This window comes from Lotus japonicus, chromosome 3 (genome assembly GCF_012489685.1).
Source record: "Lotus japonicus ecotype B-129 chromosome 3, LjGifu_v1.2".
Classification (NCBI taxonomy): domain Eukaryota; kingdom Viridiplantae; phylum Streptophyta; class Magnoliopsida; order Fabales; family Fabaceae; genus Lotus; species Lotus japonicus.
This window is the reverse complement of record NC_080043.1, coordinates 72,625,008-72,652,131: the sequence shown is the minus strand read 5'-3', so window position 1 is coordinate 72,652,131 and position 27,124 is coordinate 72,625,008. Positions and strand designations below refer to the sequence as shown.

General features: G+C 38.9%; 2 protein-coding genes across 2 annotated transcripts in view; both read left to right on the top strand.

Moving 5' to 3' along the window:
- Positions 1-19,381: 19,381 nt before the first annotated feature.
- Positions 19,382-21,769, top strand: LOC130745725 (probable fucosyltransferase 8). The gene is made up of 3 exons (XM_057598092.1): positions 19,382-19,835; positions 19,958-20,042; positions 20,125-21,769. Exons 1-3 carry the CDS (start codon positions 19,503-19,505, stop codon positions 21,603-21,605), a joined length of 1,899 nt encoding a protein of 632 aa, XP_057454075.1. The 5' UTR covers positions 19,382-19,502; the 3' UTR covers positions 21,606-21,769.
- A 252-nt stretch (positions 21,770-22,021) lies between these two features.
- The window catches only part of LOC130744676 (probable fucosyltransferase 8), a 7,193-nt gene continuing 2,090 nt past the window's right edge, over positions 22,022-27,124 (top strand). The window contains exon 1 of the mRNA XM_057596842.1: positions 22,022-22,088. Coding sequence (XP_057452825.1) covers positions 22,022-22,088 — 67 coding nt within the window. The remainder of the gene's footprint in view (positions 22,089-27,124) is intronic.

The window sequence follows — 27,124 nt, the reverse complement described above, 5'->3', positions numbered from 1 at the left end:
CCCAAATCTTGACGCCCCAGAAATTGAAACCTAAGTTCTATTCTCAGTTTCGTTTGTGTTCTTACTCCCCATACTACGAATCGTAGAACGAAGACTCTCAAGAGCATGAATTAATTTGCGGGGGCGGAAGTGGCGGATTGGTGGGCGGTGAAATGATCCTGTGGTTTTGCAGAACAAGAGGTAGAAGAGAGATGGGTGTCCACTATTTTGAGATGAGGTAGGAGGGGGCTGGTTCGCCCAAATATAGGCAAGGTTTGATATACACGATAGGTTATGAAGGAAAATATAGGCAACTCCACTATCCATGAAACCAGAAATATGTGGAACGATTGTTAGGTTATGAAGAACAAGCACTTGCACTCTGTGTTCGTTCAAAACCCAATTCACGAAGGCCAGCGGTTTGTCCTCCAAATTTGCATTTCACTTGTTCGACGAAATGCCCCACGTGTGATTGGTTTTTAACTTGGTTGTGTGAGATCAACTTTGTCACTAAAAATCAAAGAATTGCTTGGGTTCGGTGTGGGCTGCATGTGTGTGGTCGCTCTGGTCTCATAGAAATAAGGATATTTTCAAAGGTGTTGCTGTTGATGCAGAGAGGGTAGTGGAGTTAACTAAATTCAGAGCTTGGTGTTGGCTAAAGAGCAACTTAAAGGACTTCAATTTCTCCTTTTATGAGTGGAATTTTAATCCTAAGCTGTGTGTTGTAGAGGAACCATGTTGGCGGTGGTAACTCTTCACGTGATTGGAAGGTTGGAAGGCCTGAAAGGCCTAGTCTTGTTGGGGGTTTGGCGGTTACCATGTGATATGTGCATAGGTGGGGTGGAGTGACATCGGGTGCTGCTGCTGCTGCTGCTGCTGCTGCTGTAGTGCTCTGAACTGTTACTGCTTCTGGTGCTTTGAGTGGTTTTGATTCTGGGGTAGTTCTCTTGTGCACCTGCGGGTGGAGGCTGTTTGAGTGGTCTTGCTTGCTGTCTTGTTCACCATTTATGGTTTTATTATTATTGTTGTTGTTGTTGAAGAGTTCTGAAATTTCATTTTGACTATGCTTGTTTTGTTTATATTTGAAGGGAAAAGGAAAATGGTTCCATTCTGTTCCCTGTAAAATAACATTGAAAAGGAAAATGTTAGGTTCAATTTTTTAATCAGGTTCAAAATGGTTTCATTGTTGTTTTAAATTACTAATGATGGCTCCTCTCACTGTAGCAACTTATAGAAATGAGCTTATCTGTAGTAATTTTTCAATTATGAATTGATGACTTCGATTTTTTCTTGAATACCATATTTGTCTGTTTTAGGTGATGTGTTAGTGATATTGGACTTGCATAACGATGAGTCATTGTTTGAAGCTGGAGCTGCTTGAGAGTAAACTAATTGCCATGAAGAAATATCCTAGTTATGCTTTTACAGTCTCTTCCTCAAATCAATCTAAGTATTTTTTTGACATAGCCTGAGATATGATGAATCTATTTATATATTTATTTCTGGTGGATTTGTCTTCTACAGATTGTTAACAGAATCCAGAAGTTACAGATTGTAGTATTTGTTCATCCTTGAGGACAGGATATGCAAAGTTAAGTGGGAGGAACTTACACCAAAACAAATGAAGTTCAAGTTTGTTGGAAAGTCAAGCTTCAAGAACTCACACCAAAGCAATTGTAGTTCAAGTTTGAAGTTGGAAGTGAAGTGTGAAGAACACATAGAATAGGACTCATGTACTCTTTGTTCATTAGATTTACCATAATGTAACAAAATATATTAGTACAATAAAATGAGATTTAAAGTCCAATTTTTTATGTACATTTCTTATATGTCATCCCAACATCGCAAAATAACAACCCCTAAATAAAATTTGAAAGTTGTTCTTGTGCCTCAAATACATTACAAAATAACAATAGGAGATCGATGAATATAGTGGTGTGCTATGATGACAATAGACATTGTCAATGGATCCAAGGCGAATACATGTGGTAGAAGCTCTCCTCTAGCAGCAAATAGCATCAGTTGTTATCATCTCAGTTCATCTTATTCAATTTGGAAGATATCTCATTTTCTCCCACTTTCTCGTTCATTGATATAATTTTTATTCTCTTTTCCTTTGCTTCTATACAATGGCATTTGGTCATAATCAATAACCTCTTATTATATTTTGGATCCTATAGTATTTCTTGTTATTATTCTTTCTTCTAGATTATTTGCTTTGATATCTTCTTTTCTTTTAATTTCAATTAATTACAGAGTCTTCTTCATTGACAAATGGTAGGAACCACAAATGTGTCATTGACCCTTCATAAGGACAGTTATTTGAATGAGCCAGACTGGAAAAGGTATGCTGACAAGTTAAAGAAATATAACATTTTAACAAAGAATCTATTAGAAGCTTGAAAACATGAAAAAGTTCAATGTATATGAACCACAAGGAATTGGACAAATATCATTTCATTCCTATTTGTTACACTTTTGTTACAACATGGTGGTACAACTAATGAGTACATAATTCCTATTCTAGATGTTCTTCACACTTGGCTTTTCAACTACTAAACAACCTTTGTCTTCAAGAATCAGAATGGCAGATTCAATTTCTTTCTTTCTAACTTAGCAACTGACAGCAATTTCTAACTTAGCAGCAGACATCAATTTCAATTCCAATGCTTTTTTGATGTTCTCCTCATGCCTAAGCTTCGTCTTCAACCTATCCATCTGGCATCCAAAAATAGTACTGAATGAAATTAGTACTACAAGAAATTGCAATTCTTGAATACTTTTTTTGGCTTGCAAATTATCAAACTAGTAATGAATGAAATTGAAATTCATAAAATATAATTCACAACATATGAACAATTTTCACTGTCATTGATGAGTAACAAGACTAATAAAACTCCTTGTTCAAGGCTAATACAATTTGCAAGTCATTGATGATGAGGAAGAAGGCTAATACAATTCTGATGCTTGATTCACAAAAGGGGAAAACAATGGAAATCATAAAAGTTTAGAAGATGATTACAGTAATCAACCATGAATTATAAGAGATTACAACTCAAACCCAATTTTCAAATTTCACAGACAAATTATTACATAGACAGGAAGATTAATTTGGAAGAAAAATTTATTGAAACAATGATTAACTGCTCAGGAAAATTGAAGATCAAACCTTTTTAAATATGAAGAATAGATTCAGTGGAACCAAATCCCTTGCACGAGGCAAGCAACGAAATCAACACAGGAGAACTCGCGCTCGACGATGATGCTAGGCGTTCCGGAGGGCGAGTGGTTGGTGCGGAGGACAAGGTGTTAGTGGGCGTTTTTTTCCAGGGCGGGAGGCGGAGAGGCGCTGCGCGATGGTCGACAGCGGCCATGAGCGGGAGAATACTAAAATACCTATAATTCCTCGGTTTCGCCATTGCCGCCGTCGTCGCCGTTTCCGCCTTTGTCTACTGCCGACACCACCGTAAAAGAAGGCTCTCAGATCCGACAGCAGCATTTGGGGACAATAATTTAATTTTGGGTATTTACGAAGCCCTTATTTGAAAATTAATCAAACTGCACCCCTCAACCCACTAACCTTGAAAACCCGGTCAAAATGACTGGTCCACCGATAGACCAATTTCAAACTTACTCACCCTAGTGGGCACATTAATTCAGTACTTATTCAAGCAAAATATTAGTTCGCTTATTCATTTCTTCATTACCTTATTTGTGTTCGCAACACGTTTTTTTTTTTATCTTCTAGTACTACTGTCACTGCTTCACTACTGGTCCCATTAGTAAAGGCTGAAAGAGAAATAAGCCTGCAGTTCCATCCACTTGGCCTTCCAAGAGAGAGTTATATATATAGAACATGGTTCAGAACCAAAAATGGATGGTCCAAATGAAAAGTGGTCCACGCTGAATATTATTAATATTTAATATTTATTGTAATACTTTAAAATTTTATAAACTAGTTATCTTTTGATTATATTTGATTGCATTCTAATTCTTTTATCAATGTGCATGATATCTGGTATGGTATGGGCTGATCAATATGTATATTACTTAGGTTGACCGAATCATGTATTAGATGGGCCGGGTAACCCATGATCCAACCGGATCAAAACCCAACTATAAATAAAGAAGGACCGCCCAAGCGGCAGGGGCCTATCATTTTTCACGCATTTTATTCGCTTTGTTTACTCTCGCTTACTCTCGATATTGGTTAGCCTTAGTCTGCGGTTCCATACCGGAACATTGGCGCCCACCGTGGGGCCTTGGATACTTTCCTAGGCTTCAATTTTCACCGCAATGGTGACTCGATCCGGGGCGAACGGAGAGAGGAATCGTGTTCAACAAAATGATGTTCCTCCCGATGTTCTTCAGCGGATCATGGACGATCTCAATGAACTTCGTCAACATAATCAACAGTTACAGAATCAACTTACTGATATCAATCAGACTCAGGGTTTACGAGAGGGCGATCGAAGAATGGCTGAGACGGTGGTGGACTTTCAACCTTTTACAGAGGAAATAGCGAACACTGCCGTCCCAGACAATTTAAAGACATTGAAACTCGACTCTTACTATGGCGATTCAGATCCAAAGGACCATTTAGTGTATTTCAACACGAAAATGGTCATTGTAGGCGCATCAGACGCGTTGAAGTGCAAAATGTTGCCATCAACTTTTAAGAAATCGGCGATGATTTGGTTTACAACTCTACCGTCAAGGTCAATTGTCAATTTCACTGAATTATCTACAAAGTTCTTGTCTCAGTTTTCTACCAGTCGTGCACAAAAAGTAACTCCGGCGACATTATTTAATGTTCGTCAAGGACCAAATGAGACTTTGCAGTCTTACATGGGGCGTTTCAATCAATTATCTGTTCATTTGGAGGATAAAATGCCAGAAATTTGCATTGCAGCTTTTGAATTGGGCTTGAAGCCTGGTGGTTTGAACAGTAATTTGAGTAGAAAACCTGTGGAGACAATGGTGCATTTGCGCGAAAGGGTACAAGGGTACATCAGGGAGGAGCAGAGTGATCGGATCAAGAACAACCGCCCGAATGCAGCGGTTCCAGGGCAGAAACAGCAGTTTGAGACGAAGAAGGGAGCGGTTGCAGATCAATATTCGAAGGGATGGACCGAACGTAGCAACGCAGGGTATAATAATCGTAACCGTTATGACGGCCGATTTGATAACCGTTCTAATTTCAAAAATCGTGCTCAACCGTATGGAGTGCGTGGGCCAGGACATTCGATGACGTGGACTCGGAACCAAAATGACCGTGCAGTACCTTTGGCGGTTAATTTGACTGAAGCTTTGCACACGTGTTTGGAGGCGAATGTTATTCGTTTTCCACGGCAGCCAAAGCCGTCAACGGGTTACGTGGACAAGAAGAAGTGGTGCGAGTATCATAGGATTTCAGGGCATAATACTGATGACTGTTTTACTTTGAAGAAGGAGATTGATAAATTGATAAAGGCTGGGTATATGAAGCAGCTTGAGGGGCGAAGCAATTCAGATGAAGCAGGAACTTCAACAAGACGAACCGAAGATGGAAAAGAGATTGAGGGCGATGGTCAAGATAGACAGTCAGATGGAAAAGCAAAGGGGCGAATTCATTCTATTTTTGGTGGATTTCGTGGCGGAGGAATGACTAATTCAGCTCGTAAGAGGTACGTTCACTCCATTAATGCTGTTTACTCTAACGATTGGGGAAGTTGGGCAACCAATCAACCCGATATAACGTTTACTGTGCGAGATTTTGAGGGAATACAACCTCACGAAGACGATCCAATTGTTGTAATGCTGAGGATTGCTGATTATGAAATTGAGAGGGTACTTCTGGATCAAGGAAGCTCGGCGGATTTGATTTATGGTGACGCTTTTGAAAAGTTGGGGCTAAATGAATCTGATTTGTTGCCTTGTGATGGTTCTTTAGTGGGTTTTTCTGGAGAAAAAGTATTTGTTCGAGGATATGTGGAATTGAAAACTGTCTTTGGAGAAGGGAAGAATGCGGAGGCATTTGCTATTAAGTTTTTGGTAGTAAAATGTACTTCACCGTACAATGTACTTATTGGGAGGCCATCACTAAACAGATTGGGGGCGATCATTTCTACAAGACATTTAACGGCGAAGTATCCATTGAGCAAAGGAGGAGTTGGAATTTTAAAGGCTGATCAAATGGTTGCTCGAAAGTGTTATTCATAAAGTTTTAAGCAGTATGGGCACATGGGTAAGAAAGCAGTGAAAGAGGGGCATCGAGTCTATGAGGTGGATTTAGAACAGTCAGAAATTATTTTGGATCCTCGAGAAGGATTCAGTGAGTACAAGATGAAATCAGAAGAGGAAACTAAGGCGATCCAAATTGGTGAGCGAAACTTGAAAGTTGGTGTCAATTTAACTACAAGTCAGGAAAACAGGTTGGTAAAATTATTATCTGAGAATATGGATTTGTTTGCATGGAGTGCAAGAGATTTACCAGGAATCGATCCGGAATTTATATGTCACAAATTGGCTTTAAATCCCGGGGTGAAACCTATTGTTCAGTTTAAAAGAAAGATGGGCGAAGAAAAGGCAGAGGCTGTAAAGGTGGAAACAAATAAGTTACTGGAGGCTGGATTCATTAGGGAAGTAAAGTATCCAACTTGGTTGGCGAATGTTGTTATGGTGAAGAAGGCTAATGGCAAGTGGCGAATGTGCACAGATTATACAGATTTGAACAAGCACTGTCCTAAGGATTCTTATCCTTTACCGAATATTGATAAGCTTGTGGATAGGGCATCTGGATTCGGAATGCTTAGCCTCATGGATGCATACTCAGGATATCATCAAATAAGAATGTATCAGCCTGACGAGGAGAAAACAGCTTTCATGACAAATCAGGCGAACTATTGCTATCAGACTATGCCGTTTGGGCTGAAGAATGCGGGAGCAACATACCAAAGGTTGATGGATAAGGTGTTTGACAAGCAGGTGGGGCGGAACATGGAGATTTATGTAGACGACATGGTGGTCAAGTCAGAGGAAATGATGGCGCATTGTTCTGATCTCGAAGAAGCTTTTGGCGAACTAAGAAAGCATAACATGAGACTTAATCCGGAAAAGTGTTCGTTTGGAATTCAAAGCGGAAAGTTTTTGGGTTTCATGATCACGAGGAGAGGAATTGAGGCGAACCCTGATAAGTGTAAGGTGATACTCGATATGCAGAGTCCAACCTCAGTTAAAGATGTGCAGAAGTTAACAGGAAGAATAGCAGCTTTATCCAGGTTTCTTCCGTGTTCTGGGGAAAAATCAGCACCATTTTTTCAATGCTTAAGGAAGAACAAAACTTTTCAGTGGACTGAAGAATGTGAGAGGGCGTTCCAAAGTTTGAAGGATCATTTGTCCAAGCCACCAATTTTAGCCAAACCAGTTCCAGGTATTTCATTATCACTGTTTATTTCCATCTCTGATAATGCAGTTAGTTCAGTTTTTTTGCAAGAAAATAAGGATGATATGAGGATCATATATTTTGTGAGTCATGCTCTTCAAGGAGCTGAAATTAGATACCAAAAAATTGAAAAGGCTGCATTAGCTCTAATCATATCCGCCAGGAAATTAAGACCTTATTTCCAAGGCTTTCCAATTGTGGTAAAAACAGATTTGCTACTTCGCCAAGTTTTGCAAAAGCCTGATCTGGCTGGACGAATGGTTTCCTGGGCTGTTGAATTGTCAGAATTTGAAATCACTTTTGACAGGAAAGGTCTAGTTAAAGCACAGGTATTGGTGGATTTTGTTAATGAAATGTCTTCCAGTGAGAAAAATATGGAAGTTGGCGAATGGAGTTTGTCTGTAGATGGTTCGTCTAATGTCAAGGGAAGTGGAACTGGAATAATCTTAGAAGGGCCAGGTGGCGTGACAGTTGAGCAGTCACTCAAGTTTGACTTTAAAGCAAGCAATAATCAGGCAGAGTATGAAGCTATAATTGCAGGTTTGAAGTTGGCGATCGAGATGGGGGTCAAGAACATAATGATTAAAACAGATTCTCAGATAGTTTCCAGGCAAATTCAGGGTGAATATCAGGCGAGGGACGCACAGCTGGCTAAGTATTTATTGAAAGCTCAGGGATTGATAAAGCAGATAGGCACAGTGCAGGTCAATTATGTTCCGCGGGAGGAGAATACAAGGGCGGATATTCTATCAAAGTTAGCAAGCACCAAGAAGCCGGGAAACAATAAGTCAGTTATCCAGGAAGTCTTAAGTAGCCCAAGTATCGAAGAAGATGAGACAATGATGGTGTTAAATTTAGCGAATTCAGATTGGATGGGGCGTATCAAACAGTGTTTGGAGGCAGAAGGCTCTAATGTGTTGACATTCTCTAAGGATCAAATTCGCGAGGCGAGTCGTTACACATTGTTGGGCGATCAATTGTACAGAAGAGGGATTGGAGTTCCTTTATTGAGATGTGTCTCTAAGGATGAGGCGGAAAGAATCATGTTTGAAGTTCACGAAGGTGTGTGTGCAAGTCATGTAGGGGGAAGATCTTTGGCGGCGAAAGTGCTCAGGGCAGGGTTCTATTGGCCAACTTTACGAGGGGATTGTATGGAATATGTGAAGAAGTGTGGTAAATGTCAAATTTATGCAGATTTACATAAGGCGCCGCCTGAGACTCTTAGCTCAATGAGTTCATCGTGGCCATTTGCAATGTGGGGAGTAGATATTCTGGGACCGTTCACTCCAGCAGGTTCTCAAATCAGATTTATTTTGGTGGCGGTGGACTATTTTACTAAGTGGATTGAGGCGGAATCAATGGCGAAAATAACAGCAGAAAAAGTCAAAAAGTTTTATTGGAGAAAATTGGTTTGCAGATTTGGCGTTCCAGCAACTATCGTCTCAGACAATGGAACACAGTTTACAAGCAGGAGTGTGAAGGATTTTTGTGCAGGAATGGGAATTGAGATGCGTTTCGCCTCAGTTGAGCACCCTCAGACAAATGGACAAGTGGAGTCAGCGAATAAAGTCATTCTCAATGGAATTAGAAAGCGTCTAGGCGAAGCTAAGGGATTATGGGCTGAAGAGTTAATCACGGTCATTTGGGCGTACAATACTACTCCTCAATCAACTACTGGCGAATCACCTTTTAAATTGACTTACGGGGTAGATGCGATGATACCAGCAGAATTACAAGATGTAACTTTCAGGGTGGCAACTTATAATGAAGAGCAGAACGACATGAATAGAGTGGTTGATCTCAATTTAGCAGAGGAAACGCAAGCAGAGGTTCGTTTGAGGCAGGCAATGGTAAAACAGAGGTCGGAAAGGCGATACAATTCTAGAGTGGTTCCGAGGCAAATGAGAGTTGGTGATTTGGTTCTGCGTAGGAAGGCAAAGGGGCCTGATGATTCGAAGTTATCACCTAATTGGGAAGGACCTTACAGGATTCTGCGTGAGCTTGGTCAAGGGGCGTATCATTTGGAGGAGTTATCGGGGCGAAGGGTCCCAAGGGCTTGGAATGCACAGCATCTCCGTTATTATTACAGTTGAAGTGCAGGGTGGTTCGTTCGGTTTGTTTGGTTTTGTACAGTTTGTTTCAGTGTATGTTTGTCCAAGACTATGTTTCGTTGTTTCAGTTTGTGTGTGTTGAAGTCTACGTTTGTTGGTTGTATTGTTTAAGACTATGTTTGTTGTGTAAGACTAAATTCGATGCACTCTTTTCTCTACCCCAGGCGGGAGAGTTTTTAACGAGGCATCAATTATTAATGAATAACAGGTATGCACTCTTTTCTCTACCCCAGGCGGGAGAGTTTTTAACGAGGCATAACCTTTTTAAAATGATCAAGGGCTTATCATTTTACTTATTTCTTTTACCCATAGCGGAAACTTATCAACTAAGGTCTATCAATTGGGCGACGTCAGACAATTGAGAAAAAAGTAAGTCTCTTAAAACAAGAGCATTCGGCCACGAATTCATAAGCACAGTCTTAAATTGGATTTAAGCTTGTCCAAACTAAGCACAAGTCTCCACGCGAGCATACTAATGAAATCAAATATGTTGACTTTGATTTCCATGAGTAACTATGTCAAAAATGAAAAATTTGACTAAGTTATGTTCACAAAGGCCTTATGATTCCAAAGTAGTTGGTTAAGTTTAAACTTTACGACATTTAAAGAGATTCATTCAAGGGTATTTTACCATGTACAGTAAAATGAGAGGGTAACGTCTTCAGCTAAATGACGAGGGCGGACTGATTTCGGTGAAAGGTTAGTAAATGTCATTTGTGTTAAGTTATATGTTTAAGTTATGTGATAACTTGAATAACTAAGTAAAGTTATGCTTATATTTTTAAGTTATATGGTAACTTAGATGACTTAGTAATGATATGTTTAGTTATAGAATTAGTTACTGTGATAGTTGTTTGGGTGCGAAAAGGATAATGTTATTTCTGAAGTCATGAAGTTTTAGGTTTTTGGCGAGACAATTAGAATATGAAGTATTCATATAATGCTGAAGGGAAATTCATTACGATATGGGAAAAGTTCGGTACATGAGAGCAAGGAAAATAAATAAACGAAGATTAAAGAGACCGGAGGTCTTTTACATAATTTTCTAAAAAGGAAAAGGGAATGAGACTTGTTGCTAATGGTTTTCTCCCTCTCCTTCTTTGCGGTTGACATTTTCTTCTTCATTCTTGTCTTCTTCTTCTTCTTCTTCTTCTCCTTTCCCATCCGCGTTATCCGGGCTGATCAGTTTTCCATCTACGATACGAGCATAAGGGTTTGCACCCTCCAAGTTGACCGCCAGGTCAGGATTGAGAAAGGAGATTTGATTTAGTGCTTTGGCGAAGCCAGCCTCAAATTGATCCAAAACAGAACATTGCAATTCAGCAATTTCTGTTTTCATTTTAGAATTCTCATCCAGGGTTTGGTTATGAACAGTAGTTATTTGGGCGAGGTCAGCTTTCACTTTGTCATTTTCCTCAGTTAATGTCTGAACAGAAGCTTTGTGATTTTCAGCAGTCTTCTTCGCATCCTCAATCTCTACAGCCAAATCAGCAGCCTTTTTCTCATTCGCTTTGTTGGATTTATCTAACAACTTCAACGTTGCTTTCAGCTTCCCAATTTCTTTTTCTTTTTCTTCAACAAGTTTGGCATTGGTGAGGCCATCGAATCCATTAGATTCTAGGTCAATCATCTTGGCGACTGCAGCAATTTCTAAGCCTTTGGTCATCATAGCTTGGCAGGCCTCTTTTAAACCCATCTTCCTCATCTTCTCACGGTCAGCTTCAAAAACCAAGTTTGTCTCCACCAGAGAGTTGAAATCTATCTTTGAATCCCAAAGTGAAGTTACTTCAGTGGAGGTCAGTTCTTCAAACTCCTTCAGCAAGTTCTTCCAGCAAATAGGCGGAGCGCTTGATGAGCAGCCTTTATTCGCCCCTGGCGAATCATTTCTGTTCATAAATTGCTCTAAGGAAGTCTGGTTCGAAGCTTTGTTCTTCTGAGAGGCAGGTTCTTCAGTCTTTTTCTTTTTCTTGGCGGGGCGACCAACTTCTGTGCCAGAATGGCTGGTGTCTTGGTCGGCAACAGACTTTGAAGGATTCCTTTTTTCACGGGCGGCCTGTTGTTCACGGCGAAAGCGGAGGAGATCTTCTTCAGTAAGGCGAGCCATTTTACCTGCAGTAGTATAGTGGTGTTAGAATATAAGAAGATTTTAATATAAAGTGGAAAGGTAAAATGCATAATGAGATGCCTTACCAATGTATTTACCCACTTCATTCTTAGAAAGGGCGGCCATAAAATCTGCAAGGTTCAATCCTAAGCCAGATAAAAGTTGGCAATCTACTAATTCTGATTCAGTCAAGGCATCCTCGGAAATTTTGATGATGCCTTCATATTGGTTCGTCCAGTAGAACGGAAATCGGGGACTCCCGTCATCAAAGTAAAAAATATCTTTACAGGGTTCTGATTCACGGAGTTTGAAAAATTTTCCTTTGAAGTGTTTATAGTGACTTTTGAATAAAGTGAATAGCCCTAAACCCCTAGCAGTAGCAAGCGAAACGTATTCACCTCTAACGTTTCGCCCACATGTCTCAAAAAAGTAGAAAAACTTATTACTGGTGGGTTCGATTTTTAGAGTTAGGCATAAAATTTCAAAGGCTTTTAAATACGCCCAAGCATTGCCATGAAGTTGGGTAGGAGCTACATTCAGAAGGGTTAAAACGGAACAGGTGAAATCAGAGAAAGGCAGAGTATACTTCAAATCGGAAAATAAGTTTTCAAAGAGATAGGTGAAGTTTCGCCCCTGATTATCTGGTCCCCCAAAACAACACGGCTCATCAGGGGCGCAGGGAATTATGTCCAAATGTGCATCTAGGCCATCTTTCCTAAAGTTGTATTTAGTGACTAAATCTATAATAGCTTTTGGAGTAGAGTATTTAGAGAATTGTTTTTTGATTTTACTAGCCACCCATAGGGAATCGGCAATAGGTGGAACACTAGGAGTAGAAGCCTCTTTACGGGTGCGTTTAGAAACCATTTTCAAAGTGTCCTGAAAGTGAAAGGTTTAGAAGTAAGATGAAGAAGGAATAGAGTATAAGTTTTTAGTTTACAATGCAAGGTTTATGAAGTGTTTCTGGGTAGAGAAAGAGTTATGGGTATCAAAAATAGAAACTTTTATGCGCAAGTTCATGTGAAAGTATGAAATAAAGAAGAAAAGGGAAGAAGATTGTTACCTGAGAGAAAGTTTGGAACTTCAAGGACTCTGCTGGGTTGGTTGATGACGAATGCAGGAAATAGGAAAGCGGGTTTGGCAGAGAAGAAGCAGTGTGTGGGTTTGTGTTTTACTTGAAAAGAATGTTGGTAGTAAGGAATTGCAGGTAAGTGATGAGAGGGGTAAAATAGGGGGCTTTATATAGAGAAGGAAAGAGGATGAAAGGGTGAGATGAAAAGGTACATTAATTACCAGATGAGTGAACACGTGCTTACATTTGGGTATTCAAGAGTCAAGTTTGATGTTCATATTAAAAGAGGACACGTCGATCAAGGATTTGAATTTGAACGGACGTGATTCATTGAAAAGGCCAAGTGGAAAGGACATTTTAGTCCGGCAATCATGACGTTCCAGGAGTCGCTGGAACGGTACAACCTTTTGTGTTTGAATTCATTTTATGTGCTTTTAATCGCATTTATTTTTTATGATGGTAATCATGTTGGTGGGATTTAAAGACGCGGTAATGCTGCGGCTCAAGTTCCAAAATATTTGTGGATATCTGTTGATGTAATTGTAGCAGGAAAAGCAATGATGATTCTTTCCACAGTCAGGGCGTAGCAGGTAATAGGCTCAGAGATTTGACAGGTTAGGTTGAACACGCAAGAAAAGAAGAAGGGGAAAGAGCTGGTTTGACGTGGTTATTATTATTATTATTTACTTTTACTCAAATGAACACATGTTATGATTTACACGCCCATTCTAATTGCATCATGAGGGCTTTAATGGTTGAGGGCTTATTAAAGACACTTTCGCCTTATACTAAGCCTCAATGTCTTGAGGGCTTGTGGTATGGTATGGGCTGATCAATATGTATATTACTTAGGCTGACCGAATCATGTATTAGATGGGCCGGGTAACCCATGATCCAACCGGATCAAAACCCAACTATAAATAAAGAAGGACCGCCCAAGCGGCAGGGGCCTATCATTTTTCACGCATTTTATTCGCTTTGTTTACTCTCGCTTACTCTCGATATTAGTTAGCCTTAGTCTGCGGTTCCATACCGGAACAATATCCTATAGTGGGAGAAAAGTGAGAAAAACCATTATGTAAAACAACTCATTACTCACACAGAATATATCCATTCGAGAAACTCATCCACAGCTCAAATGAAAAAAGCACTTGGCTATGAACTAGCATGATCAAATAGAATAAACATATGGTTTCACCTACGGTGTGACAGTTTTGAAACTAGACCACCGTAGGCTAATGTGTTAAATTTAATCTGAACTATAGATATATTACTTTAAAATTGAATGGTTGTGATTAAAAGATGTTGAATTACTCAACTATCCCTAAGTCTTTCCCTTCTTTCTGCATAGTCCAAAAACACAGCAACCTCCACCCCCGCCAGCAACCATGTGTGCCACCATGGACTCGCCGGAGAAGCCACCCCGTCAGAAACCACCCCACAAAAAACCATATTTAAAAACATAGCTGCCTCCACCCAAAACCAACTCCACTAGAGACCACCCCCACAGAAAACTAGATAAAAACTAGATCCACAATTGCAGCAACTTGCAAATCGACCATTCATCGAGAGAGATGTGGTGGGGCGGTGCTGGATCTGCTCGAATCTGGTGGTTTTCACACGCTCGTCGCATCCGGCATGAAGGAGAGCACCTTCTTTTCTCGATCCAAGGCCGATGTCGCTCTTCCTCCCTCTCCGAAGCGCAGCGCCGCCACTGCCATTGTTAAGCTCGCAGCGCCACCGTCGCTCATCCCCTTTCTTTTCTTGAAGGATGCCGCTGTTGATGAAGACTTGTTTTTTTTCTGGCGGTGAACCAGTCGTTGGGGGCGGAGGAAGGTTCCTTATTGGCGGCGCCGGGGACCACCACGTTGTGGAGGAGGAAGGAGTCGCCGTAGTGAGGGAGGGTGAATCCCGGTGGGAGGTAAAAGTTGATGATGGAGGGAGGGAGAAAGATGGAAAAAACTTAAAAATTGAGGATAATTTAGTCTTATCAATAAAAAATGAAATTGTCCCACCGTGGGACAGTTTAGAATATAACTCACCGTAAGCGCAGCCAATAAACATATATAACTAGAGAAATAAGCAAATTAAGTACCTCATATGGGATAATAAAATAAAGGAAAACTTCATAAGAAATGTTTAATTTACCTCTTCTACGTGCCGTAACAAACTTCAGTCGTTTATTATTTTATAATATATCAATGGCTACTATTCTCTAGTAAAATACTATGGACCACTTTTTGTTTGGCCCATTCTATAAGTTGCTGACCTATGGACATTTATATATAAGGAACAATATTGAAGTATATGAAGTTCAACTATATATTTAAAGAAACATTTCAACTCAGGGTGTTTGGTGGTGGGTTGTTGTCACTTGTCATATTGGAGTATTGGAGTACTTAACACAAAATGAGTCTAGTGTCAGCTTTTCGTTTCGCTTACGTACAATATCGGTTTGATTTTTCTATGAGATTATTAGTATTCATTTATCATCATTTTTTCATAGTGTTTTATCTGTCTCTGCGCCCTTAATTAGGCTCTGCGTGCGCCCTTAATTGTTCAACATGAGTAATAGACACGACACGTTTTCACTAAATTTCAGATAAATTCTGGTCTTTGTTTTGACTTTTAAATTTTTAATCCATGGCTGCAAATAGATCTTTTAGCTAGAAACAGCTACAAGATATTTCCATTACGACCATATCCTTTTCTAATTAGCCAAATATAGAGAAAATATAAGAAACGGAACAGGAAACTTTTTCGCATGATTTAATTATTTTCTTCTCAGGTGGGTTTTTTTGTTTCATTGAGAATGCGTACATGAATTGTGGGTGTTTCTAAACTTTTTTAAAAAAAATCGTTTCTAAACTTTGTCCTTGCTAGAATACTTGTTTTCCCTTTATTTTCTTCCCATATCATATTAGGTTAATTTTCTTTCATCTGTTTATACTTCATATAGAATTCAGAAGTTACTTGCAAAAATTTCTCTTAAAAATTATTTTTTACTTAACAATATTATAAAATGATTTGCAAATATGGACTTAGTAGTTAGTTCTGATGACACGTTTAATTAGGTGACAAATAATTAACAAAGTAGAGAATAAAACACTGCCGAAAATGGATGCGCTGCAGCACCGAAATAATTAAAAAAGGTGCAGTCCTTAGTCCTTGCACGCAAAATGCAATACGATTTTAAATTTTATAATTAAAACTTTGTCAAATATTATAGTTTTTTTTTACAATTATTATTATGGTTGGAGTTGTGTATTATTGAGCTGTTGTTTTCAAGTGCAGAGTGGCGAGTGCAGATACTACAAATCCCTAATACTGCCAGAAACAGAAGTCGATCAATAAAATCACATTTTCTACACGTATTAAGATATTTATTTAAAATCCCAAAATCACCTCAATCTAAAAAAAGGAATAAAAAGGATAGAAATTAGAAATAATTCATCACTTTTTATACTAGTCAATCTTCACCATTAAACCTATATGGTTGGGAGTTTGCTGCAGAGCGTCAATAGAAAATAGCTAGAGAAGATCCAAAGTGGTAAAAATGTAATGAGAGAAAATGTGTAAGTATTTGAATATTTGCTTTTACAATTGATTTTAACATCGATTTTGATTTGACATAAGATACGACCAATTATGGGGTGAAGCTTTGAGTTGGTAGGTTATAGATTTCAGAATTAATTCTTAGTTAAAGAAGTTAATTCTTAGTTAATAAAAAACATGTTATAGCAAGGAAACATTTTTTTTTTCTTGCTATGGTAACTTAAGTTAGATTAAGGGCTCGTTTGGCACGCCGTATTAGGCATGATAGTATAAGCTTATACAATACATTATGAGTTTATCCATTGTTTGGTGATGACATTGTATTGTATAAGCTTATCCATCAAAGTCCCCTTATACGTCAAAATGACGTATTATTTAATCCATCATGTGAGTGATGGATAAGGCATGATAAGGTTGTGACGTATAAGTCACCATCACCACCACCCTCTATTACTGCCAACTTACACCACCATTGGCACCACCACCGCCACCACCCGATCACCGCCACCACCGCCCTACCGTCACCCCTGGTGTTGCCACCACCACCACCACCGCCACCCTACCGCCACCACCACCATAATCACCGCCACCACAACCCTATCGCCACCACCACCATAATCGCCGCCACCACTCTATTGCCACCTCCGACACCACAACCACCACCCTATCGCCACCACCACCACCATTGCCTCCACCCTCCACCGCCGCCGCCACCGCCTTACCACCACCACCACACCCTATCGTCGCCAACACCACAACCACCATCGCTGCCACCACCGCCACCACCCGATCACCACCACCGCCACCGCCGGTGTTGCCGCCACCTCCACCACCACCACCACCACTACCGCCGCCCTACCGCCACCACCGACACCACAACCACCACCCTATCGCCACCACCACCATAATCGTCGTCACCACTCTATTGCCACCATCGCCACCACAACCACCACCACCCTATCGCCACCACCACCACCACCATTGCCTCCACCCTCCACTGTAGCCGCCACCGCCTTACCACCACCACCACCACCCTATCATCGCCACCACCACAACCACCATCGCTGCCACCACCACCACCAACCTATCTCCACTGTCACCACCACCGCCACCAACACCAACCTACCACAATTGCCACCACCACCACCAACCTACCACTACTTCCATCACCACCGCCACCACTGTTATAATCACCTCCATATTTGATTTTTATTATATATCATTATTCAATACTTCATTAAACATAAAATTGCATTAATTTAAACGATATGGTAAATTATACAGAGTATGTCCAAACGCTGGATAGTATAAGAAAGTTATCAGGGCTTATACTATCAGGCCTAATACTATCAGGTCTTATACTATCAGGCCTTATACTATACGTCGCACCAAACGGGCCCTAAGGTGTGGTACCTAAAATGATGTAGACCAATAGAAAACATACAATTTAAATTTAAAGGGAGAGGATGGAGGAATTTTTGGAGGTTCAATATGGGTGGAACATGTATGAAGATGATCTTGATATTAAAGGAATTTAGATGATCTCCTATAGTTAGAACTTAGAAGTTGAACTTAAAACCTTAATTTTCAAATCGTCCATTGCATAACATAAACAAACTTAACAACAATATGTTATTAATTCATTAAGTCAATTATTGAACTTTTTAAAATTGCAATAATATATCCTCTCACCTTTTTTCAACAAATTTGTAACTTAGAATATCACATGGTGTACCCCACCCAAAATAATAATATGAGTACAACATAATTCACCATTTTTTTTATTGTAGATCATAATCAATTTTTTTGGAGATTATCTAAATATTCCACGACAAATATTGGGTAAAATCATTCCAGTTTTAGGTGATTCAATAAAATTTAACATGTGTCATGAGGTTAAATTTTTTAAGGCACATGTTCAAATATTATTATATCACCTAAGTTAGAGTGATTTTATCTAATGTGATTCAGACAACAGTAATACTTTGTGATTTTACTATGAATGTTTTACAATATTATTTTATAAAAATAACTTTTCTCATAAATGTATACAAACAAAAACTAAGCCCGTGTAAAACTAGTTCTTATAATGTCGGCTAAGAAAAGAGGAACAAGATTATCAAGAGAATTTTGAACAAGGAGAAGTCTCTAAGCTCTTATTTTGACTGAATGATCCGCACACCCTTCTCTAAAAATGTGAAACAATTGCGCTGTGGAAGCAAGTCCTAATATTCTTAACATTGATTCAAACATGCACTCCATCGTGGTTTGGCGGAGTTCCTTAGAGATAATGAGCTTGTGGGCTCATAGCGGTCTTGCGTTGATCCCCCATTTTTGAGGCTTTTGGGGCTCTTGTTGTTCGGTTTGGGTTGTCTTGGCTTTGAGCCTCTTAGCGCTTTTGGGGCTTTCCTTGTGGTTTGGTTTTTGGTTCGATTGGTCCTTTCGCTTTATCTTCTCTTTGAGGGGTTGTACTTTTCCTTTCATCATTAATAAACTCTTTTGCTCTCTAAAAAAAATTGTTCATATTTACCTATCAAAAGAGAAAAGAATATACAAAACTAAGAGATTCCATTATTTATTAAAAGGGGCATTTAATCTCAATCCTAGAAGACCAATAACATTATTCATTCAAAATAAGTGAAAGAATTGAAAAATATCTATTTCAGTTATCTTATTGGAAATTGGAATTATTTTATAGACTTTCAAACTTAAACATGAAGACTTTTCTTTTCTTTTTTGGAAGAGCATGAAGACTTTTATTATACTTAAAAAATGGTAGCTGAGTACAAGTGTATAATTGAAATAGTGATACTCAATACTCCCTCCGTTCCTATATAACTGATACTTTAAGGTTGTCGCACAAATATTAAGAAGTAGCAATTAATATTCTTGTTTTACTAAAATTACTATTTAACTTCCTATTATATCCTCTATCTCTCTTATCAATTCTAACTTTTCAATTTTCCTACCAACAATAAATGAAGGGCACAATTGATAAAGTAGCATTAATGTTCTCTTGAAATTGTAAAAGTATCAATTAAATAGGAAAAAAAAAAAGAACCAAATTAGTATCAGTTATTTAGGAACGGAGGGAGTATATGAGAACTCAGGTAGTATCTTGTAATATTACAATGAAGCCTGAAAGCTCCAATTAGAAGTTGGTAGTATCTTGTAATATTTTATATCTTGTAATATTACAATGTAGTATCTTGTGACATTTAAAGGGTTTGTTCACCACCGCCTAGCCGTTTGTAAATCATGGAAATCCTTCAAGCCACTCTGGACAAAATGGAGCAGAGTTTCAAGAGATTCATGACACCCTTTGTTGTATTTTTCCTAGCTTTTCCTGTTCTAATAGTCACTCTAATCATGTACAGAAACTCAAACTCAACACTTTTTGAGGCTGTATCAGAAAGCGTTGAACTCAGAGCAAAAACTCATAACATTTCAAATGATGAGTTGGGAAGTACAGGGTCAAACAACACAACCAACGGTGGTTTTCTATTGGGGGGAAGAGGAAGAGTGCATAATATATCAGATCAGAACATAGTAGGAGATGGAATTGTAAGGCACAATAGTTCTGTGTCAGAGGTATGTAACAGTCTAAAACCTGTTTTTGCATCTGAATTTGCTGATTAAATTTCATTCTTACTCCCTTCTCTGAAAACTCACTAAAACTCACTCTACTGCCTCATGGATTTGGTGAAGTTAAGGTCAGAGATCAGAAAATTCAAAACGTTACAGCTGCTACTGAAGGAACAGTTACAGCTAACAATAATAATCTCTCATCCAAAGTAGGTACGTTCTTCAATCAATTCTTTTTTGGGAACTTGTCTATGTTTCTTTCTATAATCTCTATCTATCTACCCCAAATTCACAGGCTCAAAAAATGACTCACTTAATACAAGTTCGACAAATGATTCAGCAGCGCATGTTGAAATTCCTGATGTCAAAGACAAATTGCTTCATGGATTGCTAGCTTCTGGATTTGATGAAGCATCATGCATAAGCAGGGTACAATCCCAATTTTATGGCAAAGCTTCTCCTCATAGACCCTCTTCATATTTGGTATCTAAATTAAGGAACTATGAAAAAATTCATAGAAAGTGTGGACCAAATACTAGAGCTTACAACAGAAGCATAGTAAAGATTGTTCGTTCTAAGAACAATGGTGCTGTTGGTACAATGTGTAAGTACCTTGTTTGGACACCTGCCAATGGTTTGGGAAACCAAATGATTAGCATAGTTGCAACATTTCTCTATGCAATCCTCACTGACAAAGTGTTGCTTCTGAGATTTGGGAAAGATAAACATGGTTTATTTTGCGAGCCTTTTCTCAATTCAACTTGGATTTTACCTCAAAAATCTCCATTTTGGAATGATAATCAGGTCGAAACATACAAGAGCATGCTAGAGAAGGACAAGAGTTACAACACTTCAAAGGGGCATTTACCATCCTCTGTGTTTCTTAATCTAGCACACACCCGCGATGATCCTGAGAAGTTTTTTCACTGCGATCATAGTCAAGAACTTCTAAAGAAGGTTCCTTTGTTGATTCTGCTGTCAGATCAGTATTTTGTCCCTTCTCTTTTCATGACCCCAATTTTCAGTTGGGAGATTAACAAAATGTTCCCAGAAAAAGACACACTTTTCCACCATTTGGGGCGCTACCTTTTTCACCCTTCAAATGAGGCTTGGAGTCTAATCACCGGGTTCTATCAGAAAAACTTGGCTAAAGCAGATGAGAGAATAGGCCTACAGATTAGAGTATTCAATCATGCTTCCACTCCAAAACAATCAGTTATGGAATTAATTTTGAGCTGCATCATTAAAAATCAGCTAATACCAGAAGTACTTGGTATGCAAAATTCAGTGTCTTCTACTAGCAAAAATCAGACTACAAAGGCTGTTCTAGTTGCATCTTTATATCCAGAATATGGTGAGAATTTAAAGACAATGTATCTGAGAAAAGAAACTGTATCAGGGGAAGTAGTAGAGGTTTATCAAGCAAGTCATGAAGAGCATCAAAAGTTCAATGATGACATGCATAATATAAAGGCCTGGGTGGACATGTATCTACTGAGTTTATCTGATGTTTTGGTGACTACCTCTCGATCTACTTTTGGTTATGTTGCACAAGGTTTGGGAAATTTGAGGCCATGGCTTCTTCAAAGGCTCGCCGGTAACGAAAAACATTTTCCAACTTGCAAAAGGGACTTCTCAATGGAGCCTTGTAATCATTATCCTCCTAAGCATTTCTGCAATGGAAAGCCTATTGAAGATTTTGCATCTTCTTTCGGTTATTTGAGGAAATGCGAGGATTCTTCTTTTCAGGTGAAGCTGGTCAATGGTTCTGTGTAGATCTTGTTTGTTTCATCTTTCATGGTTAAAATTATTTTTTCAATTTGCTTAATTTCTTACGCAATCCATGGATTCATCATATATTATTAGATGGAAATACATTTTGTGGCATGAAACCTTGACAACGAAAAGGGATGAATTCATCCTATGATTGCTTGATTTTATTTATTTAGTTTACCTTGAAAAATTAAACAACTACTTTCCTTAACTCATTCTCACACTACAGCAAACTCCTGTTTTTATATGTTGATAGTATAAAGTCCAATAGTTAAGAACTAATAATAGTATTAAGTCTGATAGGATAAGACTGAGAAAATTTTATCATTTCGTTTAAATTAATATAACCTTATGTTTCATGAAAGACTGAATAATGATTTATAGTATAAAATTAATGATGGTGTTAGTGGATGATAAAAATGGTGTTGATGGGTGGTGGCGGCGACAACGGTTGTGGTGGCGACAATGATAATGGTGGTGGTGACGGTGATGAATGGTGATGGTTGTAGTTGTGGCGGTAGAGATGGTAGTGGTGATGTTAAGTGATAGTACTAGTAGAGAGAGGTAGTTGTGGTGATGGTTGTGATGGATCGTCGTGGTAGGTAGTGGTGGTGGTAGCGATAACAGTGGAAAGTGGTGGAGGCGGTGGTTGTAGTCGTGGAGAGTGGTGGTGGTGGTGGATGGTGTTGGTGGAAAGTATTGCATGTGGTGGTGGCAGTGTTGTAGGTGGTGGTGGTGGGCTGCTGGCAATGGGGCCACCATTTGGGCTGTCTTAGGGTTTTGGGTGAAAGATGTGGTGTTTTTTTAAATAAGCTATGGAAATGTATTAAAAACTAGCACAAGGGGTGCTAGAACCCAATACAAAGAAGGGGAAAAAACAAAATTACAAGAGAAAATGAGAAACAAATAAACTAAAATTGGCAAACAAGAGAAAGATGTGGTGTCCTTCATTAATGTGGTTAACTCTTTGTCTATTTATGGTTTAAAAAAATATGGGAGTTATTATTTGGACCCCCCACATCTATTTGTACCTTATTAAATTCATAAAATCCGAAAATGCCCTTTATAAAAAAATTGCTCGCACTTTCAAAGTGCGCGTGAGCGCACAGATTTCTTTCTTTTTTTAATTTTCTTGTTTAATTCCTGAAAGGAATCAGGGACTGTCACTTCATGGTTAAGCTAATAGGACCATTTTGAACTCAAATATGCAGTCTGAATCTCTCAATTCCTACACATTCTAGGAGTCGCTTTACAATCAAGAGCGATGTGGTTTGAAAAATTTGACATTTTTTTGTCTCGGATGCGAAGTCGACCAACGAAAAAGTTGAACAAAAAAATAAGGTCTTTAAAACTTAGCACCTTCAGAGAAGGTCCTAATTAAGATTTGTGTATTTTAGCCAAATTCTTTCATCTGGTATTTTATTTTCATTTTTAATTTTTTTTATTCCACCATAAATCTCCAAACATTCTATCTTGATTTAGTGTGGTGGCCACATAATTTTTTAAAATTATCTGATATCAGTTATGTACAAATTAAAATGCGTTAACTATGCACTTGTAAAGTGCGTTTAGTTGCAGAAAAAAAAAAACTGAAAAAGAACAGCGACGAAAGATGAGAGAGGAGAAGATGGAGGTTGTGGTGGTCGTGGGGTGGTGGTGGGCGGCGGCAACGGTGGTTGTTGTCGGCGGCGGCGGCGGTGATCACGGTGGTTGTGGTGGTGGTGGTGTTGGTGAGGAAGAAAGAGGAAAAAAGAAGAATAGAGGAGATAGAATGTAAGGATGGAGGTAGTAATTTTTTATACTTTTTATTAAAGGCATTTAAGTATTTTTATACTTATCTGATGCATGTTAATTGTTATTACTGTCTTTTATATTCATTGTGAAATATACAACCCTATGATGCTATCTCTAACTTATAAGCCTAAGTGGCTACTCCTTATCTTTACCTATTGGATTTATTATTTACATAATTCTTTGGAGTTGACCCTCGCGTCTTCTGTGTGTGCTTTGGCGGACTACGCCCTTTGTCAGATGTCCATGGCGGACTGATTCACGATGGTTCACCCTTCGGGGGGAACTAGGTTTGAGATGCTGGAACAGGAGCGCATCGCGGTAGCGAGAGGAGGACGGATGGTGTACATAGACTTGGTCGTTCTGGATTCAGATTCGGACGACGATCACGCTAGCACGTAGTTCTGAGCGCTGGTGTGAGCTCCTCGAGATAGGATTAATGTAGGAGTAGAGTCTTAGCTCTGACTGTCATTTGTTTCTTTGGGGACAGGGTAGTTTCCCGCCTATAGCTTTTTGTGTGGTTCCTCTACGGGAATCACAGAGAGTTGGTTGGGCTAGGAGGTCTTCTTTTAGGCCGTTTGGGCTAACTCATTTTCATTTTTGAGGTTTGTGTTGCGGACACTTAACCTTTACTTTTGGTCTGTACATTTTGCCTACGGGCGTTACACATTCCTACTTTCCGTCACTGGAGGTTACTCGTGACGTGGTTTGCTACGTACAGCGGGGGCTGTAATTATATTATATATTAGTCATGTTATCTTTTGTTGGGAGTTTATTTCTTTCAGTCTTTGGTTCTTTTATCAAAAAAAAAATATTCACGTTTTTCCGCTTAAACTTTCTGTTTGGTTACTAAAGTGACGCCACCGAAATCGGGGTGTTACAATTGTGGTATCAGAGCCTGGTTGAGTCTTTCGGGAGTCTTTGGGGAATAGGTCTTCTGTGCTAGGTTGTGTGACTCTGCAAAGAGTGAAAATTGATTGTCTGCAAGCGATTTTTCGCTTAGAATTGATTGAAGTTAGTGCTTAATCATATTGTATAGCATGTTAGATGCTATCTCATGATGAGTACTAACTGTTTGATTGACTTAACAGAACCTAGATGTTATCCTAAGAATGGATTGATTGTCCCACTATCATTGTCTTTTGGACTGCAACCGAATAAGAGATTTAGTAGTGTTAGCATTTACGATTGTAGTTAAATCTCGGAAAGTTGAAGATGATATGTCTGTTGAGACGCCATCGGTCAACATTGGGACTAGAAGAGTGAAATAATCGAGGGGAAAGCAGAGTGCTTTAGTAAAAGTTATTTGGAACAAAGACACGGACGATGCTATATGGGAATTAGAGGAAAAGATCAAGGAATAATATCCGAAGCTTTTTACTGAACCCTAAGTTTCGAGGACGAAACTTTCTTTTTGGAGGGTAGTAATGTAAGACCGAAGTTTTTAAGCTTAGAATAAGTGGAAGAGATTTCCATTTACGAGTAGGTTTGATGTATCGTGAAGGAAAAACCTGAACAAGAGTTTATCGAAAGGAATAAATTGATGAAGGAGAAAGTTCAGGAAAAGTCTAAGGATTGTATCGAAGTCGATAAAAGGTATAGCACGATCGATATACGCTTAAACCTATGGCAGAAACCCTGGTAAATAGCTAGTTTACACTTAAAGTCACGATGGAAATTAATTCCAAAAATCTTCAGAGAAAAGTTAGAACTTCTCTTATTCCTTATACGACAATCGTTTCGAGGCGAAACCCTAGAATCTACGAACGTCCGATTCCAATCCTCGGAAGTTTGCCGAAACTAAAACCCTGATAGTTCAAAAACCCTAAAATCAACCGACGATGAAACTTTTTCTATTCGGGGCTTCAAATGAAGATTCCACACGCGTATGCCCATTTCTCTTGATGTTTTCAATCTTTCTTCAGAAGGAAGTTTTCTCTTCCGACATCCACTGCAAAAAGTAACTTATCGGGTAAAATAGATTTACACCGACTTTGGATTATTCACCTTAATTCCAAGAAACCTCTTTTGAGTTTTGGAATTCTGCCGCCAGAACCTATCTTAGGATTCATGGAGGAATGTGCAGGAAAAAAATCGGAACCGCGAAATTTTCATTTTTCCGCGTTTTCCATTAAACTGTACCGGTTTACAAAATATCCTCTCAAAATATCTTTACAAAATATCTTCTCAAAATATCTATTCATCCTTATCCGATCTTTGATAAATATCTATTCATCCTTATCCGATCTTTGATAAATATCTTCCATTTCATTCACTATATATATGTGTAGTTTGAAGAATGAAAAGAGAACAAAAATCTCACCCAAAAACCCACCCAAACCCGCGGCCAAGGAGGAAGGAGGAGGAGAAGAGTTTTTCGCCGATTCTTGCCTGATCGTCCCACAGTTCGTTGCTACGCGTAGGTCTCAAGGTACTGATGCTAATCCTTACTTCTGATCGTAAATTCTGCCGCTTTTCTCTATGCTTTTCTGTGCTATTAGTTTTGAGGTTTTTGCAAAACTATCCAAATAGCTTCATCTTTCTATCTAAACTTATTCCCTGCGTGCCCCTGAGCATGTTTAGCGGATTTCATTTCGTCGATTCTCGTCGAATTGCCGCCGAGTTTCAATTCTGCTCATAATACCCATTTTTTGCTAAAGTTCCGACCTTTGGGCTTAAAACCTTCGACTGAGCTTAGCGTTAGTAAGATTAGTCGTCATAATCGTCGTTAGTATCAACCCCATCTAATTTGTTTTTCGAAATTCTGATTTTGAAATTCTGAGCTGAAAATAATGACCAAAATACCCCTGCGACAGTTTTCGATCCAATAATTTTTCCGAGTTTAGATTAACCTTAGTTACGGCTAATGATAACCTAGGAACCAAGTTTGATCGAAGAAAAATCGACACACACAATTACCATGTGTGGCCGAGAGCTACCCTAGGAGGAGGAAGAAAATTCTTTTTTCGAAAACTTGTCCTTTCGCGCTAGATTATCGTACCTCGGAGTATATGCTACTTCGTGTAACCTTAGTGAGTATTGATTGCTGAGTTTCTGATAGATTTTGATGGAATTCTGTGGTTTTTACTCTAAAGGTTCTTTTGAGGAATTTCCCGAAGAACAAGGAGCTGATTGTGAAGGAGCTTTTGAAGAGAACCCTGGAGAATCTACAGGTGAGGGCTTCTCAACTGAACTATTAGCTAAATGTTTTAGGTGTCGACGAATTCGACTTGATTTACTGTTTATGCACTTGTTTGTGTTTGCTGAGAAAAATGTTTTCTGAGGCTTCCGCTGAACATGATGAGTATTCATCTACTAACTGTTTTTGAGATTGACTTACATGCTATGTGCTAAATGATTAATCTAGGATGTGTGATATTTGCTTTATATGCTAAGTGCTACGTGTTATTCTAGAATGTGTTGATGTATGTGATATGTTTTTTGATTGTGCTGACTTAACTATGCTATTACACATATATCTGTTATGCCTAGAGTGAGGATAACGGCAGGTCATGCCGATTTTATTATGAGATTTTGGGAGAGTTTGACGGGACGAACGGAGTTCGGGCCTTGTTATTGTTTTAGTGGGATCGAGACATTCTCTGGGAATTACTTAGGAATTTAGAATCTTCGAAAACTCGTAGGAGATACGATAAGACTAAAAGGAAGCTATTTTTAGAAGGAAAACTCATAAGATATTAAACAACCTCTAAACCTTTAAAATAATGACA

What these genes read in the sequence shown, in the direction of transcription:
- LOC130745725 (XM_057598092.1), top strand. Translation starts at nt 19,503, where the DNA reads ATGGAAATCCTTCAAGCCACTCTGGACAAAATGGAGCAGAGTTTCAAG. An exon ending in ACAATAGTTCTGTGTCAGAG is followed by an intron (nt 19,836 to 19,957) that starts GTATGTAACAGT and finishes GGTGAAGTTAAG; the next exon opens with GTCAGAGATCAGAAAATTCA. An exon ending in TAATCTCTCATCCAAAGTAG is followed by an intron (nt 20,043 to 20,124) that starts GTACGTTCTTCA and finishes CCAAATTCACAG; the next exon opens with GCTCAAAAAATGACTCACTT.